The sequence below is a fragment of the Pseudophryne corroboree genome, chromosome 1 (genome assembly GCF_028390025.1).
Source record: "Pseudophryne corroboree isolate aPseCor3 chromosome 1, aPseCor3.hap2, whole genome shotgun sequence".
In the NCBI taxonomy this organism is placed as follows: Eukaryota; Metazoa; Chordata; class Amphibia; order Anura; family Myobatrachidae; genus Pseudophryne; species Pseudophryne corroboree.
The window spans coordinates 328,644,263-328,664,242 of NC_086444.1; the positions used below are offsets into that span (position 1 = coordinate 328,644,263).

A 19,980-nucleotide genomic window follows, 5' to 3' on the forward strand; every position below is an offset into this window, starting at 1 on the left:
CTGCCTGAAGGATCACCAATCATGGATGTCTGCCAATTGGCGGATCGCATCAGGGAATAGATTCATAGATGTATGGCCTGCATTACTTGTGGAATTCCTTAAGTATTTGTGATTGGACCTACTTTGTAATACTAACAGCATTGATGAGAAAGTATGCAAATTACATAAAGTTATGTAATTAGTAACTACACTGGAAGCAGTGACTAAAATGAATGGTGAGCTAGTTAGATTGTCAACTACAATATGCTATAGTTCAGATTTAAAAATGTGTATTAATAATCCCAAGCCTGTATAGTATTATCGATGTAAAAATTGGAACTGCTGGAAGAGAAAAATGACCTGAGAGTCTCCATGGCTAATGGCTACTCTGAGGTTTTTAGAAATACAAATGGGCAGGCTAGTTGAATCCTGTGGTTAATTTAACTCTCAAATTCTATATTTCTAACAGATTCAGAAACCTACAGAAGCATTTGAAACCAAGATGACATGGGAAGGATACAATAAAGTCTGAGGCATATCCATGTGACTAGACAATACATGAAATAAATGATTTGGTCCTGTTTATTTTCCATTTGCTCAGCTAGACCCCGTATAGAAGTGGTTGATAATTGTGGTGTTTGGCTTGAGAAAACTGTAATGCATTGACTGAGATGTGAACCCACTGTGCTGATGGAAATTTCCACTGGATACAATTGAGGCTGTAAGTCCTTTGGGAACCGTAATCTAAAACATCAACTGATTTGTCTTTATTATGTTGGTTTTCAAGATGTGTACTGCTGTCTATTGTTTTAGATGAATATCAATCTAGTCACACATGTTTATTCAGGTGCTTCTTATCAAAGTGCACTACCAGTAGTAAAACCAGAAAGTATGAATAAGTTCAATAATCTTCATTACAGATTCTTACAGTATATATATATATATATATATATATATATATATATATATATATATATATATAGATCTGACATGGATTTAGAATTTCAACATCGTGGCTAATGAGAATCCAGGTCAGGTGTTCCTGTTGTTCATGGTTGATTACGCCTGTAAGAGTGTGTTAAAAGGGGTCCAGACACAATGGAGAAAAATATACCAAGTTGCGCTCGACAATCAAATGTAAAAAGCATTTATTTTGATGCATAAAATGTAATAATTACAACAAATCTCCCGGGAGTGCAATACACAATTTAGCCTTAAAGTAACTTATCTCTGTATCTATATACTTGATGCTATTCTTATAACAGAAGTGCAGATTATTATTATTCCAGAGCTTATGACCCCAGGGGTATCGTTTTAACATAGTAACATAGTAACATAGTATCTGAGGTTGAAAAAAGACAATTGTCCATCGAGTTCAATCTATTTGTGGTCTCCTATGCATGATGATTTGACTAAAATTTCTGACTGATGCTGCTGTCAGCCATTGCATTTTATCCCTATTTATAGTAACTATAATGCACGACTATGCACCATACCCCTGGATATCCTTATCCAATAGGAATTTATCTAACCCATTCTTAAAGGTGTTGACAGATTCCGCCATTATAACTCCCTCGGGCAGGGAATTCCAAACACGTATTGTCCTTACCGTGAAAAAGCCTTTACGCCGTATTGTGCGGAATCTCCTCTAACCTGAGCGAGTGTCCACAAGTCCTCTGTGTTGATCTAACCAAAAACAGGTCCCGCGCAAGCTCTGTGTATTGTCCCCTTATATATTTGTAGATGTTGATCATATCCCCTCTTAGTCTCCGCTTTTCCAATGTAAACATGCCTAGTCTTTCAAGCCTTTCCTTGTATTCCATCGTCTCCATGCCCTTAATTAGTTTGGTCGCCCTCCTCTGTACCTTTTCAAGGTCCAGGATATCCTTTTTGTAGTACGGTGCCCAGAATTGTACACAGTATTCAAGGTGTGGCCTCACTAGTGATTTATATAACGGGAGTATAATACTCTCGTCCCTAGCATCAATACCCCGTTTTATGCATGCTAATATCTTATTAGCCTTCGTTGCTGTAGTCCTACTTTGGGTACTACTGCTTAGCTTGCTATCTATGAGGACACCTAAGTCCTTTTCCAGTACAGAATCCCCTAATTTTACCCCATTTAGTAGGTAGGTGTAATTTTTGTTCTTGTTACCACAGTGCATTACCTTACACTTGTCTATGTTGAAGCGCATTCTCCATTTGACTGCCCATGCTTCTAATTTAACTAAGTCATTCTGAAGAGACTCGGCATCCTCCTCTGTATTTATAGCCTTACACAATTTGGTATCATCTGCAAAAATTGACACCATGCTCTCTAGACCTTCTGTTAGGTCGTTAATGAAAATATTGAACAATAGCGGTCCTAATACTGAGCCTTGCGGCACACCACTTAGCACTTCAGTCCAAGTTGAAAAAGATCCATTAACCACAACGCGCTGCTTCCTATTATCTAACCAGTTTTTGACCCAAGTGCATATTGTGCTTCCTAGCCCTGATTCTTGTAGCTTGTAGATAAGTCTCATGTGTGGTACAGTATCGAACGCTTTGGCAAAGTCTAAAAAGATTACATCCACGTCTTTACCCTGATCTAGGTTTGCGCTTACTGTTTCATAAAAGCCAAGTAAGTTGGTTTGACAGGATCTGTCCTTCATAAACCCATGTTGATTCCTTTTAATGACCTTATTGGTTTCAAGGAACTTCTGAATACTATCTCTTAGAATACCTTCCAATACTTTCCCCACTATAGATGTAAGACTAACTGGTCTATAATTACCTGGTTCAGCTTTACTTCCCTTTTTGAATATAGGCACTACTTCCGCTATACGCCAGTCTTTGGGAACCATACCTGATATAACTGAATCCTCAAAGATCAAAGATAGCGGTTTTGCCAGTTCAGAGTGAAGCTCCATTAGAACCCTTGGATGAATACCATCGGGCCCTGGTGATTTATTAATCTTTAAATGTTTTAATCTGTCACAGACTACTTCCTCGCTTAAATAAGTACCTATCAGTGTGATATTCTCATTATTGAGATTGTGTGTCAGTCCCTGAATTGGGTCCTCTCTAGTGAATACTGTTGAAAAAAACTCATTTAGTGTGTCCGCTATGTCATTATCATTTTTGCTTAAGACTCCCAACTTGTCTTTTAAAGGGCCTATACTCTCCTTCTTTAATCTCTTGCTATTAATGTATTTAAATAATTTTTTGGGATTCGCTTTGCTTTCCTTTGCTACTAGTTTTTCAGTTTCTACTTTAGCCGCTCTTATTTTCTTTTTGCAATTTTTGTTACATTCCTTATAGTGCTGAAATGACTCTGCTTCCCCCAGATTTGTATTTTTTAAATGCTCACCTTTTCTTGCCCATAAGTTCCTTAATCTTTTTGTTAAGCCACATCGGTTTATGATTTTTATTCCCTTTTTTGCTACTCATAGGAATATATTTGAGTGTATTTTTAGCTAGCAGGAATTTTAGTACCTCCCATTTCTCCGTAGTATTTTTTCCTAAAAACAAACCTTCCCATTCAATATCCCTGAAAAATACCCTCATCTTTTCAAAATTTGCTTTGCTAAAGTTTAAAGTCCTAGTTGAGCCAGTATAGGGCTGTTTGTAGAAACTGATATTGAATGTGACCATATTGTGGTCGCTGTTTCCTATGGGTTCCCCTACTATAATACCTGATACCAAATCCCCATTGTTTGTTAATACCAGGTCTAAGATTGCATTGTACCTAGTTGGTTCCTCAATTAGTTGGACTAAGTAGTTATCATTTAGTGTGTTTTAAAACATATTGCCCCTAGCAGTATCACATGAATCGTTTTTCCAGTTTATCTCTGGATAGTTAAAATCTCCCATCACTACTATGTCTCCTACTCCTGCTGCTCTTTCAATTTGCTTTAGTAACAATTCATCATCAGATGCGTTGATACCAGGCGGCCTATAGCATACACCCAATACTAACTTTTTATTCATTTTTCCCCGCATGCAATTTCTACCCATAATGTCTCAACAGTGTCTACAATCCCCTCCTGAATATCTTCCCATATATTAGGTTTTAAAAACGGCTTTACGTACAGACACACCCCTCCACCCTTTTTATTTAGTCTGTCTCTCCTAATCAGTATATAGCCCTCTAGATTGACTGTCCAATCATGAGATTCATCCCACCAAGTTTCAGTAATGCCTATAATATCATACTGTTTGCTTGCTGCAAGTATTTCTAGTTCACCCTTTTTACCAGTAATGCTTCTGGCGTTTACATACATACAACTAAGATAAGTATTTTCCCTTGCGTTAGGGACATCTTTCACCTTATGTGGCAAGGATGACATGTAATCGTCATTGGTTATTGCTTTGGTAAAATCCCTTTTAGTACCCATGTTAGTAACCTTACCGCCTGCTCTTACCCTCCCCCCAACTTTTCCCCCATTTCGTTTACTACCGCCATCCACACTATTCTCACTGCATGACCAGTAGTTTCTAGCTAAACCCTCCCCCCAGGCTCCTAGTTTAAAATCTCCTCCAACCTTCTAACCATCCTTCCCCCCAGCACCGCTGCCCCCTCCTCAGTCAGGTGCAATCCGTCATGACAAAAGAGATGGCGCCTGACTGAGAAGTCCGCCCAGTGTTCCAGGAACACAAACCCCTCTTTCCTGCACCAATCCCTAAGCCACACATTTACCTCCCTAATCTCCCTCTGTCTCCCTGGACTAGCGCGTGGCACGGGAAATAATTCTGAGAATATTACCTTAAATGTCCTTGCCTTCAGTTTCTTTCCTAAGTCCCTATAGTCTTTCTTAAGGACATCCCACCTTCCGCTAACTTTGTCATTGGTGCCAACGTGCACCAAGACCGCCGGGTCTTTGCCAGCCCCTCCCAACAATCTATCTACCCGGTCCGCGATGTGCCGTACCCGAGCACCCAGGAGACAACAGACTGTACGGCGATCACGGTCCCGGTAGCAGATTGCCCTATCTGCCTTCCTGATGATAGAATCCCCTACCACCACCATCTGACTAGGTACCTCTCTATCTTTTATCCCAACCGCGCCAGAGGGACCGCACCTTTGGATGCTAGAGGGAGCAGTCTCCTCCGGCACCGTCATTTCTTCACTATCATCCTCCGATTCCTCGTCCAATCGGGCAAAATTGTTCGGGTTTGATAGTTCGGAGATGTCGTGCCTACCCCTCTTTTTCTTCCTTCTAACTGTGAGCCAACTGGCTACCTGATCATCATCCTCTTCTACCAGTGACCCCTCCCGCAACTCCTCCACCGTTCTGTCTAAACTACGCTCGAGATTGTGAATCTCCCTCAGTCGCGTAACGGTTTGCTCTAGATCAGTTACCTGGGCTTCCAGGGCAACCGTTCGCACACACCTCATGCAGATGTATTCACACTGGGTCGGTAGCTCCAGGTGTGCATACATCTTGCACGACATGCACTGAGTGAGGTCCTCAATCACAGCCCCTCCCATATTGTTTGTAAGGTCTAACTCCCTGTTACACTCAAAGAAAAAGCGGCAAAAATAAAAAATAGAAGACAAGCAATCTCACTTATACAATAATTAAGCTGGCTTATACTTATCTATCTTTCTGCGGTTCTTGGTCCTTCACTTTTATGCAGCCGTAGTACGCACTCCTGCGGCACCTATACTCCACTTAGCAGCTGCAGTTGTTCCAGCTCACTGCTCCTCCTTTTCACTCGGCTTCCAGCTCCTGCTAAGAAAAAAAAAAAAATTCCCCGCACAATCACAGCCCCTCTGCTACTCCAAGTAAGAGACCCTCTCACTCCCTCACAAGGTCAGCCCCTTGCAGCCTCACCAGAAGTTTAATGGTACTGCAAATTTGTGTTCCTGATTGTGTATTATAAAACTCACCTTTTTCTGTATTCTAACTCACCTTTTTGCTGTTTACAACTCACACTTAGAAATCCCAGCAGCACTTGGAAGAGACCAGCCCCACAGAGCAAATAAGGTAATATAACAACAGCAGTTACAATTCATTGTTACAAGGGTCCGTTTCACTTCAGGATCATTGGAATGAGTCCTTAGTTACCAATTATCAGGACTGTTCGGGACTCATATGGACCAGGTGAGTTACATGCATGTCAACACAGACTTTTTATTTCATTCTTAACAGTTACTAATCACTGCTGTTGTTATATTACCTTATTTAAAACGATACCCCTGGTGTCATAAGCTCTGGAATAATAATAATCTGCACTTCTGTTATAAGAATAGCATCAAGTATATAGATACAGAGATAAGTTACTTTAAGGCTAAATTGTGTATTGCACTCCTGGGAGATTTGTTGTAATTATTATTACATTTTATGCATCAAAATAAATGCTTTTTACATTTGATTGTTGAGCGCAACTTGGTATATTTTTCTACATAGGTGTGTCTTAGGGGATTGGCATTCCCTTCCCAAGCTGCTGCTGACAATCATCTATACACCACCACTCACTGAGCGCTCAGCTTATTTCTTCTTTTCCAGGCACAAGGCACCGTCATAAGGCATTATGACGGTGACTAAAGGGCCGTACTGACGGGAGATTTCCCCAGAGATGTGTGCTGAGTGGTCTAGCACAGACCGCTAAGCACACATCTCTCCCCCCGCTCAGCACAGCGCGATATGCTGAGCGAGGGGGGAAATGGACACGGGGGCCGCTCATTTCACCCAGCGGTGAAATGAGGGACCTGCTAGATTGTGCCTGCATGCAGGCCAATCTAGCACCAGCGATAGCAACGCGGACAGATTGCTTAGAAATTAGCTGAACATCGCTCCCTGTGTACCCCCCCTTAAGATGTTAGGCCTACTGGACCTGTACTAAGGTGAAACTGTATTGCTATGAACTTGTACTGATGTATGCACCTGTACTGATATAAACCCTATGCTGAAAGATCCCTGTGCTGACCAGAAACTGGTATATTTTATCTGGTTTATGTGATTCCTTTCACATTTGGTGCCCAAACAGGGACCCTTGCTGGATGCTACTATGAAGCAAAACATCCAAGACAAAGCAGAGTCTGGCAGTTGGATCAGTGAGTAAAACGACAATATTTTGCAGGTTAAACAAGGTTGATTTTGTTTTTATGCATATGTGGCTGGAAATCTCTGATCTCAACTTATAAAGATATTGTGTTCCATTCAGTGGATAAAGGTGGTGCGTTAGTTGTACAGAATACTGTTGATTACATTGAGGAAGTTGATTGGCAGCTATCAGATGAATTGGTATACACAAAACTAACAGGAGATCCTACAAATGATTTTTTAAATATTTTAGATAAAGTCTTGGACAAGGCTATCTCTAATGACATCATTGATGATAAAGAAAGTTATTTTCAATCCTGTTCCTCGTGTTCTGATACTTTACACTATACCCAAAGTGGATAAGAATTATCAACGACCACATGGTCGTCCGATAATTTCTGCACGTGATTCCTTTTTCTTTCAGGTCTCACACTATATTGACAATTACTTACAACCGGTAATTCAGGATCAACCATTATATTTAAAAGACTACCCTTCTACAAAAGTTAAGAGATTCACAGCAATTACTAACCAGTGTTTGGCTCTGCATGGCTGATGTTATCAGTCTTTTCACTAATATCACTAACATACCCCATCAGTGGGGCATTGAAGCAGTGCAGGAGTTAATTATTAACAATCCACGGTATAAGGGTCCCAACGTAAGGTTTTTTCTTGCAACTATTGTGCATGATTCTAACCATAAACTACTTTATGTTCAACAATGAATATTTCTAACAGACCCTGGGCTGCGCAATGGGTACTTGTGGAGCCCCGGCCGATGCTAATGCATTTGTGTTCATGGTTGAGAAATATATATTTTTCCTAAATGCACATTTTTGTTCCAAGATTTTATTTTATACAAGATATAGTGATGATCTGTTCTTTCTTTGGACGGGGTCTAAACAGGAATTTCAGGGTATGATACTTGAAGTTAACACGTTGTAAACGTAATGTTAAAAGATCGTCACATTGTGACATCTCTTTATAGTAAACCCATGGACAGCAACTATTTTTTGCTTTCCTCTACTTACCATCCTGAACCTCTAAAAAGAGGATTGCCTTACTCTCAATATCTTAGAGTACAGCAAATTTGTAATGATGACATGGATGAGAAATTACAAATCAAGCTATGACAGATAAGTTTTCAAAAAAGGGGATATTCTAATAAACTACTATGTCAGGCTAGAACTAAAGCTTTGTCAGAACCTAGACTCAAAAGTCAGATAATATCACCGGATAATGATCAATCTTTACCTTATGTTAACACATTTACTATGTACTGTATAGAAGACAATTGATGTCTAAGGCTAAAAGAATCTGGCCAGTGGTTCAGTGTGACCCTGTTTTGAAATCATTAGCAGACACCAGAATATTACCATGTTTCAAAAGACATAAAAGCATTAGAGATCATACTGTACATACGGACATATCAAAAACTTCAACACCCATGCAGCAACATTTTCTTACCAAGCGGCCAGGTACTTATAAGTGTTTTGGCTGCACTACATGTAATCTACCTTGAAACGGGGAATATGGTAATGCATCTGCATTCGGGACAAAATATTTTTTATTAAACACCTGTTAACATGTACTCAGGGCCGACCCTAGGGATAGGAAAACTGGGCAAATGCCTAGGGCATTTGGAATGCCTAGGGGCACAAGCAGCTTCTGCTGATTAAAATGATATGCAGCATGCCTATATTCTCTGTGTGGCTGTGGCTGCATCTGAATATGAAATGCTACGTTACAGTGTTAGTAGCTGTTTTCTAGGAAAACACTGTAACGCAGCATTTTGTATGCAGATACAGCCATAGTCGTACACAGAATATAGGCATGCCACATATAATTTTAATCAGCAGAAGCTGCTTGTGCATAATAGCCACATAGCAATACAAATAAGTTGCATTTTGGCAAAAAAAAGCGCCCGATGTTAACAGAGCTGCCAGCTGACAGACTCCAGGAATTTCCTGCTGCAAGGTATATTGAGGCAAGATGTAGGAGGACACATCTTTATCCAAGCAGAGGCAGAGATCACAGTGTTGCGGCCATGTGAGTGCTGTGTGCGGGTGCGTTGGTTGTGCAGTAGTGTTCGGCATATGTGTAAGGGGCATTATGTGTATCATGTGTTTAAATGCATTAATAATGTGTGGCATATTTGTAAGGGACACTGTGTGTGTCATCATGTGTATAAGGGCATTAGTAATGTGTGGTATATGTTTAAGGGACATTATGTGTATAAGGGCATTAATAAAGGTTGGCATAATGTGTAAGGCACATTATGTTTATAAGGACATTAATAATGTGTAAAGGGCATTACTGTGTGGTATTATGTGTATAAATGCATTACCAATGTGTGGCATTATGAGTATAAGGTGCTCTACTGTGTGGCATATTGTACAGAAAGGGTACTACTATGTGGTCTAATGTGAACAAAGAGCACTATGGTGTGGCGTAATGTGAATAAAGAGCACTTTTGTGAGGAGCAACGTATATAAGGTAAAGTGGTACTACTGTGTGATGTAACGTTAATAAGAGACACTATCGGATGATAAAATGTGAATAAAGTTGCACTACTGTGTGGCGTAATTTGAATTGGGGGTACTATTGTGTGGCCAGGCCCTTTCCCAGCAAGAACAACCATTTTTGGGCTGTGCACCGAATGTGCGCACTGTTTCTATTTAAAATAAAGGGGGTAGGAACACCAACATGAGGAATGCTATGGGTGAGGGGTGATGAGGCTGGGAAAAAGGTGCATGGTCAGAGGCAGAACTAGCTGTGGTGCTAGAGGGCACCAGTCAAAATGTTGCCTAGGGCATAATATTGGTTAGGGCCGGCTCTGCATGTACTACACGGTTTGTTGTTTACTACATTAGATGCCCATGTGTACGTTCAGAGAAAGAATGGCCCAGCAAAGGAGTGCAATAAAGCAGGCTATTGAAGGTAAATTGGTGGACCAACCTGTGGATAAACATTTCAAAGCTAACATTCACAGCTTGTCCAGTTTACAATATAAAATTACTGATTATAAACCTGACAACAAATGTGTGTGTCTGTGTGTGTGTGTGGGGGGGGGGGGGTGACAGAAGTATATGTTTATTACAAAAGGAAGCTGGTAGATTAACCGCCTTAATACAGTTACTCTCTATGGACTAAATAAGGTGCTTTCTCTGAGTTGTTATCTGTAATGTCCCTTGGAAATTTACTAGCTTTATAAAGCATTGTATTCACATGCATTATAGAACTTATATAGTATAGAATTGGATTGCTCTTTGAAAACAATTTGCTGCGATGTTACTAGTGTAAAGTGTTTCTGCATTATAATAGAATAATCTATAAGTATAGAATCTCAATTCCTTTTTTATAAACAATTTCTTTAAAAACATGTTGTTGCATTGCTAATAATGTAGTACATTTATAACTTGTTAATCATTTGTGAGAATAATAATAATAGGGTAAAAATGGTTCTTTTAGAACATGTTCCATTATGTGGATTTAGTTGCTGATAAGGGCTAAGGTACTACGCTGTTCATGGTGATGGTATTCATTAGTTATGTCAGCAGGAACTTGATTTCCTGGGTGTCTATGGAATTATGGGGTATATGCAATAAGTGCTGGACATGCATTTGTCGGAATGGATCCGACAAGGGCTATTCACTGAACGGCCAAATCCGACTGTTGGCCATTCCCGGTGTCCTGTCCTTGGCGGCGGTGGGGGGTGCTGGTAGTAGTGGGGGGAGCTGGTGGCGGCGGCAGGGGGAGCTGGCAGCAGGAGGACATGTCTGCGTCGGCAGGGGGTAAAGTCTGCAGCAGCAGGTGCCGGGAGTAAGGAGCCTGGCCGGGGGGATGCCCTGCTCAATCTGACTTTTATTAAAGTTGGATTGAGATTGTCGGAAAGGGAGGCAAAAACCTGTTGAATTTGGCCCCGTTTCTGAAAGAAGCACGCGGATCGGCGCCTGTTCCGCCGATCCACATGTTTTCCGACAAATCAGGAATTTCAGACTTGTCGGAAAAAAACTGGCCAAATTGAATAGGTCAGAACCCCTTCTGACAGAAATCTGTCGGAAGCTGCCGTCTTTCCGACAACACGGCAGCTTCCGACAGCTATTGAATACGGCCCTATGTAGATGGTGTTTGGTTGTTATGTAAGACATGCTATTTGCATTACACTTTATGTCTGACAACAGCTGAATAAACCGAAATGTTGCTGAACAGATAACCTTATGATTTGTCTGCTTCTTACAAAAGAATTCCGTTGAGTGCCGCTCCTTGCTAGATATATATATATATATATATATATATATATATATATATATATACACACATATTACTGTATATACTTATATATACTAACAAAGCATTCTGATTGCTTATTGGCTATTATATACTGGGGACATCAAGACTCAAAGCTATCCTTCTGATTACAATACTGTATGCTATGAAACACATCACCAATTCAGGGGAATACTTGTTATACATAGACATTAATCAGACAGCTGGCTGGTCTGTCATGATCTACAGGAGGCTTTCTTGTTTAGTGGTGTTTTATATCAACTGTTTCAGAAATTGCTATTAACCCAGAATGGTAATATAAATGACATTGTACTGTACTAATATAATTTATTGGGGAGACATCATAGTACATGCAGCAAGTCATTTGTTTTACTCCTTATAAGAGCTGTGCTGCTATACTTGTTACATATTTCTGTGGTTCAACTTCTCTCACTTCCATTTTACAATAATATTAGCACTGTCCAATTAGCCTCTATATTTTTACTACCAGTGATTGATTATTTCTATAGGAGATTTTATACAGTATGTATTTTTAACAAATCTCTGAAGTAAGTTTCAGCAATATATTACATGTATTATTCATTTACATAGCAGAAAGTGGAATTGCTTTGTCAATTTTTTTTCTGTCATAGGGGCAGATGTACTAAGCCTCGGAGGGCGATAAAGTGGAGAGAGATAAAGTACTAGCCAATCAGTTCCTAATTGCCATGTTACAGGCTGTGTTTGAAAAATGAGCTGATTGGTTGGTAGTTTATCTCTCTCCACTTTATTACTCTCCAACTCTAAGTACATCTGCCACAGAGCCCTCTGTGTACCCTGGTTTTCATAGGGGCCCCAGTCAAGGAAGTTATGCTCCTCGCTGTGTGGGACTCATTAGGCAACATTTAAATACATAGAGGTCTGTGAGAAGAGAAGAATTGATACAAATTTACTGTCCAAGTTCTGGGCAAGCAGAAATACATTTTTCATAAAGTTTATACACCAAAAAGGATTAGGAAACATGCAAAAATGGACACTTAAGGTGGAACACACATCACTAATTATAAACATGAGTCCACCTTCTGACTCAGCACTGTTGGCTACTGATGAGCAAAGCGGCAGGGAAATTTTCCACAACTTGAGTTTTATTAGGGAACAGGCTAAATGGTAGAGGTGAAGACTTCCGTCTATACACCCTTCACCTTTCGCTTTTGATTCCCCATTCAACAGAATGCCCTGTGGCCCTGTATTTATAATTTATAGTTTGTGTAATTTATAGTTTATTATTAGAGTTGTAACAATGATGCTATGCTGAATGCTCGTGGTTGGACTTGACTTAAGGGCAAATTTTACTAGCAAAATGTGCACATTATTCAGCTAAAGGGGGAATATGAGAAATTTTTCATGGAACAGTTTTGCCACTTTTACTCATCTTTACTGTTGGCATTCTTACCCGTGTCATGTTATGCACTTGTCTAAACATGAAGCCATTAAAATGATCTATAATTTTACACATTAGGCCATTAAAAGAGTAATTCCTTTTGCAGTCCATTGCCAACAAAATAAAATTCAAGGTACTTGTGCTGACGTTTACAACACTTTGTGTCCTTGTGCTGTCCTATTGATCTAAGTGCTTAACCAATTACATCAAGCTGCAATCTCATATCCTTGGGATAGTACCAGCAGCAACTGCCCAAATTATTATAGGATCCATGTGGTGACAATTGTTAATAATATGAATCAAATGCTGAATGAATAAATAAATTATATTTGCATTTTATTTTTATAGTTTATTTATGTTTAATTATCTTTTGGGGAAAATCTGCACTAGAAATAAACATATTAAATGACTACAGATTTTAAAATGTTTATAAGTCACAAATTTCACTTACCATTGCCAGCGGTATAACAGCCACAATGTCCCTTTCATTGACATATATTTTAGATACCCCAAGTGCAGACATAGTTTGCCCAAGGTATTCAGCTTGCCAGGTGATTATCTGCACTCTTGATGGGTCAGTTGCACGGCCAATCCTGAAGTCTATCTGGAAAATTTCATAGAAGTTTTCTACAATACTGAAATGAAAACAAAATAAAAATGTCATTTTTTTTATATTTTTGTTATTGATTTAAAATCCTTCAAAGACATATGACAATAGAGCTCTGATAGATTAATATAATGTTGTTGGGTTTTTTTCATACCAGGTTTTAAACTGAGCAGTTGCTTTATTTATAAAGTGTCATCAAATTGTATAAAAATAACAATTATACCTACATCTCAAATCTGTGTGTAAGGAATGTCACTGAATGTGAAACCCAATGCGATTCTCAATATGGCAGATGTAAATGTTTAACAATTCCTTGTAGTTATAACTGCTCTTTTTGTACAGATTTTTTCTAAACACAATGAACAATATCTACTGTAACACAGGTAACCAGGTAGATATATTAAATCACAGATGGCAAATTAAAGCTTATTGCTACTGACAGAAACTATGAGAGTTAAGATGATTAAGGCAGAATGCAGACACTTAGGACCTGACTTAGAGTTCCATGAGCAGAAAAACAAAGCACAATATGTGAGTTCTATTTATCTTGATTGCACTTGTAGCTGCCTATGTCTGGAGAGGTATATCAGTATATGGGGAACGTGCAACCACAAGTTATTTACAGTAAAGATCAGCACACAAGTACATTATGCCTCCCGGAAATGCGACCTACTTAGAGTGGCACATATTTAAAATGCAGAATACCTGGCCCAGTGTGCTAGTTACCACCTGATATCTCTTTTCAATACTGACGTTAAAATGTTTGCAAAACTAATTGTCAATAGCCTTAAGCTGCTGCTCCCTAACATAATACACCCATATCAGGTGGACTTTGGGGGTCATTCTGAGTTGATTGCATGCTGCAATGCTTTGCAGCCCGTGCGATCAACTAGACACCGCCTATAGGGGAGTGTTTTTCTGCATAGCAAGGCTGCGATCGCTTGTGCAGCCCTCCTATGCAAAAAAAGTTTTGTGCAGAATAAGACCAGGGTAAGAGTTACTTACCCTGTGCGATCAATCCAGCGTTGCAGGTCCCGGAATTGACGTCAGACATCCGCCCTCCAAACGCCTCGACACGCCTGCTTTTGGATATCCATGCAATATCAATCTTCTTGAGGTCGCCGCTGCGACTGCTTTCTTCATTAGCGGTGTCGCTGCCCAGCAACGCCCATCGCCAGGCAACGATGCATCTGCGCAATGTGGCTGCTGCGCATGCACAGTCCTGACCCAATTGCACGGCTGTGAAGAAGCGCAGCTTGCGATCGGGTCGGAATGACCCCCAATGTGCATGGGAGGGAGGTGCGAGATAATACCACTAAAGCTATATACCTGATTCATCTAGCTTCTGTTGGATCTGTCCAAGTGGTGCTGCTTTCTACTGACGTGGAGAAGGTGTTTGATAGGATCAGCTGGGTATTTATGGAAGAGGTTTTTTTTATAAACACCCGAGTCTTGGTTCTGTTGGCCTTCACTGCATAGTGGCACTTTACGGTTCCCCCGCAGCATGAATTAGGATTAATGGAGCCCTCTCAGAACAGGTCTTGATACACAATGGTACTAGCAGGGGTATCCCCTCTCCCCTCTTTTTTTTTTAAATGTAGGCTCATGCCAGGACTATTAGACTGAATACAAACATTACCGTCCTCTGAGTGGGTGACATTGATTACAAACTATCCCTGTTTGCAGACAATTTACTGGTTGTCTTGTCTAACTTGTTTGTTTTAATCCCCAACCTGATGGTTGAGTTCCAGAAATGTATCTCCCTCTCTAACTTTAAGATCAACATTTCCAAGTCTATAGCATGAATGTGCCGGCTTCACCCCACTTCATAGATGGGCTCAAACAGTTCTTCCCTTTTCTTGGCATCCCACTAGTTTCAAATATCTTGGTGTTAGCCTACATACTGATCTCTCCCACCTCTTTGGAGATCATTTCAAACAGTTACTCCTTATACTTCCCTCTGAGCTCAGGGACTGGGGTACCAAAAGGCTCTTGTGGCTCGGTAGAATCAGTGTAGTTAAAATAAACATATTTCAAATGGTTCTATATCTACTTCAAACTCTACAGTACCTATATATATCCCCAAGGTTTGGTTTTTGGAATTACACAATGTTGTCAGCGACTTTGTATATGGGAATAGGAGACCACAGTTTCAGCATGCTATCCTGTTTATACACAGCCATATGGGGGTGCTTCAACTATCACACTTTTCTGTTTACTATGATACTGTGGTATTTGGTAGGATAATGGAGTGGTACCAATAAACTGACATTAAACAGTGAGTTCACCTATTGTTGAGAATGAATCTCTGTACAGACATATCGCACAGTACTTGTGGTGGTCCAAATTTCCTGTTGTTTCTCATCCAACCATTGGCCCCACTTTGGCTCACTGGAACATATTCCAAAAACTATCCTGTGTGTCCTTCAAATTCTCCTTCTGACCCCTCTGTTTAATAACCCCCCCAGGGATTTCTAGTTTTGCTTTTACTATATGGATGCAACATGGAATGCAGTGAGTTAGCCAGCTGGGGGATGTGGGTCTTCCTTTTCTGTTGTGCAGGCTAAACAGAACCTTCCCTGATATTTGGAGATATTTACAACTAAAACATTTTGTATGAAGAGGGGAACAGCGCGTGGCCTCCATCAGACCTCTAGCTCCTTTTGATGATACAGTATGTGCCTAGCCACTTTGGGCCCAGCGCATTTAATCTCAAAGGGGGTATAGACTACTGATTAAACACATGTACTCTACTCTCCCTTAATATGCTAATGATTGGGAATGTGACCTACGGTCTTAATTTAGGAGATAGTAATTGGAACAGAAGCTTTCAGAATACATTAGTTCTGTTAGCTATTCTTTGATTGAGACACAATTTAAGATTCTGTCTAGTTGGTATAGGTGTCCCATTACTTTAGCTAAGATGTTTTTTGGGGTGCCGGATACAGTAGATGCTGGCATTGTAAGTAAGTAGATGCTGGCCCTTTTTGGGACCAAGTGATATTTATTTCCAAGTCAATAGTGGGTGAGGAGACCCTTTCTAATCCCTCTTTCTGGCTCCTTAATTTATACACTGGCCTTTTGGTAGCCTATAAAAACACCTTATTGGAGTTCCTCAATAGTGCCATGAAAGCTGTGATCTTGGTTCGCTGGCGATTCACTTCCCCACCCACTTTTAAGCAATGGTTCGCCTGAATATACATGTATAGAACATGTCTATGGAGGACCTCTGAGTGACCCCGGAGAGGATCAGGAGTTAACCTCTACTTTGCACTAGAGGGGTTCGGATTTTAAGAAATCTGAACCACTCTGAACTACGGGATCTAAGGCAATCCAAGTCAGGGCTCGTATTTACAAAAACAGAAAAACAATAACTTTTTTTTGCAATCCTGCGCACCACTGGGATCATATAGTCAGTTCTAAATAAGTTCTTCAAAGGGTTGGTATCAATCATACAAATCGAGGGTTACTGTCCTTTCCAGTAAAGGTATCTTCCTTAACAGATGTCCTTTATTTCCAATGGTAGGGAGACCTTCTCACAGTCTTTTTGGACCACACTCATCCATTTCATAGAAATAGAATAAAAAAAAAGGAGTATATATAGTGAAATACCGCTTGGTTTTTAATTCTTTAAAAACATAGAAAATAGACACATCTCTTCACGGTAAATAAAATCCACCAAAAAAACAGCATGCGTACCGGATGGTGTGGGGTGTCAAGATTGCCCACCCTAAACAAGCGTGATGATAATATTCAGTGCCCTCCCGGGTATGGGACACTGAATCTGCATTGTGAATGGCACCTCCTTAATCTCCTCACACCAGGGCTGGTAGGTCTGTCTGGTCACCAACGCGTTTCAGCTCTCATGGAGCCTTTTTCAAGGTATATGGTGGACCTGAGACGGTATACTCTACATATACCCTCGGAAATGACCTGTGTTTATATATTTATTGTATGTTTTTATGTATTTTATTGGTACATTATCTTTGGCATTTTTTACATTTTTAAATTGGTGGACGCACATGCTATTTCCGGTGAGGAATATTAGTATGATGCACTCCAAACAATTAGGGTCCGGATTCACTTGTGAGATGTGTTCCACATAGTGAAATCTGGATCCATGTATGCGGTCCAACCACCGGAAAATGTATATTACACAGCAGAATGTCATAGAGCTGCGCTGCGCACAGTGGGATCCGGATTCACGTGTTTCACACAGTGAAGTCCGCATTTCCAGGTGCGTTCCATTGAGCCGAAGTTAGAGGATGTACTCCCTATAGCGGAGGTCACATTCACGTGTGCGTCCACATTACCAGAAGTTCAGGGAACTTCCGGTAATAGAGGAAGCCGGAACCCTGCAGTAGCATATGTTCCACGTGATTTGGAATGCATGCCTTGTTTTTATTGTTTCAAACATTATTTGGGATCTGAAATAGGATGCTTTTAGAATAGAAATATGGTAAATGATTACTATGGTTGTAAATGTACTGTTATATCCACCGTAATATATTTGAAATGTGAAAATTTATCTCTGTCTGGTCTGACCAATCAGGTAATTTCTGAGGGTATATATAGAGTATACCATCTCAGGTCCACCATATACCTTGAAAAAGGCTCCATGAGAGCTGAAACGCGTTGGTGACCAGACAGACCTACAAGTCCTGGTGTGAGGAGATTAAGGAGGTGCCATTCACAATGCAGATTCAGTGTCCCATACCCGGGAGGGTACTGAATATTATCATCATGCTTGTTTAGGGTGGGCAATCTTGACACCCCACTCCTTCTGGTACATATGCTGTTTTTTTGGTGGATTTTATTTACCTTGAAGAGATATCTCTGTTTTCTATGTTTTTAAAGAATTAAAAAACAAGTGGTATTTCACTATATATACTCCTTTCTTTTTATTCTATTTCTATTAAATGGATGAGTGTGGTCCAAAAAGACTGTGAGAAGGTCACCCTACCATTGCAAATAAATGACATCTGTTAAGGAAGATACCTTTACTGGAAAGGACAGTAACCCTTGATTTGTATGATTGATACCAACCCTTTGAAGAACTTATTTAGAACTGACTATATGATCCCAGTGGTGCACAGGATTGCAAAAAATATTTTGACTTTGTAATTCTATAGGGTTTTGTGACACTCCTGCAATTGTTGCTGCACTTTTGTTTGAAGCACTGCTTTTTTACCTTTTTGCTATATTTGTAACACAGGGGTCGTATTAGCCTGGCTGCCTTGGATCCTATACGAGGAGAATCCATGAGATCCTGCTATCGGATCTCATGGTTTTGCCTGGGGCGCAGTTTCAAAGTCCCAATGAAATCAGTGGGCTGACCACTCAGTGGATGAGAGAGTCTTCTGTCATGGCTCAGCCAATCAGCGCATCCCCATAGACTTTAATGGAGCAAGATGGCTGCTTCCGCTGCCCTAATGACACCGTCGCCCACATTGCTGACATTCCCACAATGCCTGCACCGCCAGCACCCCCGCACTGAGGATAGCACCGAAACTGCTGACACCCCCGCATTCATGAGGACACCGCTGGCACTCCAGCATTTCCAACACCTCCGCACTGAGAACACTGCTGGCACTCCTGTACTGCTGACACAGCTGGCAACCCCACACTACGACTCAACTGGCACCCCCACACTGAGGACACCGCTGACACTCCACTGCTGACATCGCCAGCACCCGCCAGTGTCAGCATCTCTGAGGTGATATAGTCCCTGCCCCCCCCCCCTCCCGCACTGCTTGCACAGCCAGCAGTATTAACACTTCCGGCACCCCAACACTGCCAGCTCCCCTGTGCCGAGGACACCATAATCACTACCAACACTGCCAGCACCCCAGCAGTTACCACACCACCGTCAACCCTACACTGAGGACACTGCCAGCATTCTTGCACTGCCGACAATGCTGACAACCCACACCGAGGACACAGCTGAACCCCCTGTCACAACAAGTGCATTATCTGTGTATATGCCCTGCACTGTATCCAAACCACACAGTGTTCTGCACTGTATCCAACCTGCACTGTGTCCAACCAGCAATGTATCTCGCACTGTATCCGACTCACACTGTATCCAACCCAAACTGTTTCCGACCTGAACTGTATGTGACCCAAACTGTATCCGACCAAAACTGTATTCTGCACTGTATCCAACCCACACAGTATCCAACCCGCCCTATATCTGATCCATACTGTATCAAACACACACTGTAAACAGCAGTTTAGCCAGCCTTTGGCCTATGTTGGTGAATAGGGCTGGAATAAGGGATGGTCAGCCGTCCCGGGGCCCCCACATACTGCGTTTTCAATTGGAGGCAAGCAGGCCGGACAATTAGGCAAGGCATGCAGGCAAGTATACTGCCAATCTCCAAGGGCACTATCTGCCACCGTCGCGCTGAGACTGACAACGGTGCCTGAGTTGTCAGATTGACAGATGTGTGACTGCCTGTTGCCGCCTACCATCTTGGTGCCCCGTAAGTTATACAGTGTTGCTTCCCTCTTGGTTCTGTGGTTACAAAAGCAGCAGCTCTCAGAGGATGCTGCTCCATAAGAAAACTGCATGCACAGCCGTTCACTCGGACAAGGACACCCACAGCGCAGAGTCACTGTGTGTGTGTGTGTGTGTGTGTGTGTGTGTGTGT

General features: G+C 41.1%; 1 protein-coding gene across 3 annotated transcripts in view; it reads right to left on the reverse strand.

Moving 5' to 3' along the window:
• Positions 1 to 19,980, reverse strand: part of LOC135068640 (transmembrane protein 132D-like) — a 1,425,735-nt gene that overhangs the window by 495,048 nt on the left and 910,707 nt on the right. For all 3 annotated transcript variants that reach the window (XM_063964609.1, XM_063964610.1, XM_063964611.1), the window contains one exon: positions 13,172 to 13,355. In XM_063964609.1, the coding sequence (XP_063820679.1) occupies positions 13,172 to 13,355 (184 nt within the window). The remainder of the gene's footprint in view (positions 1 to 13,171; positions 13,356 to 19,980) is intronic.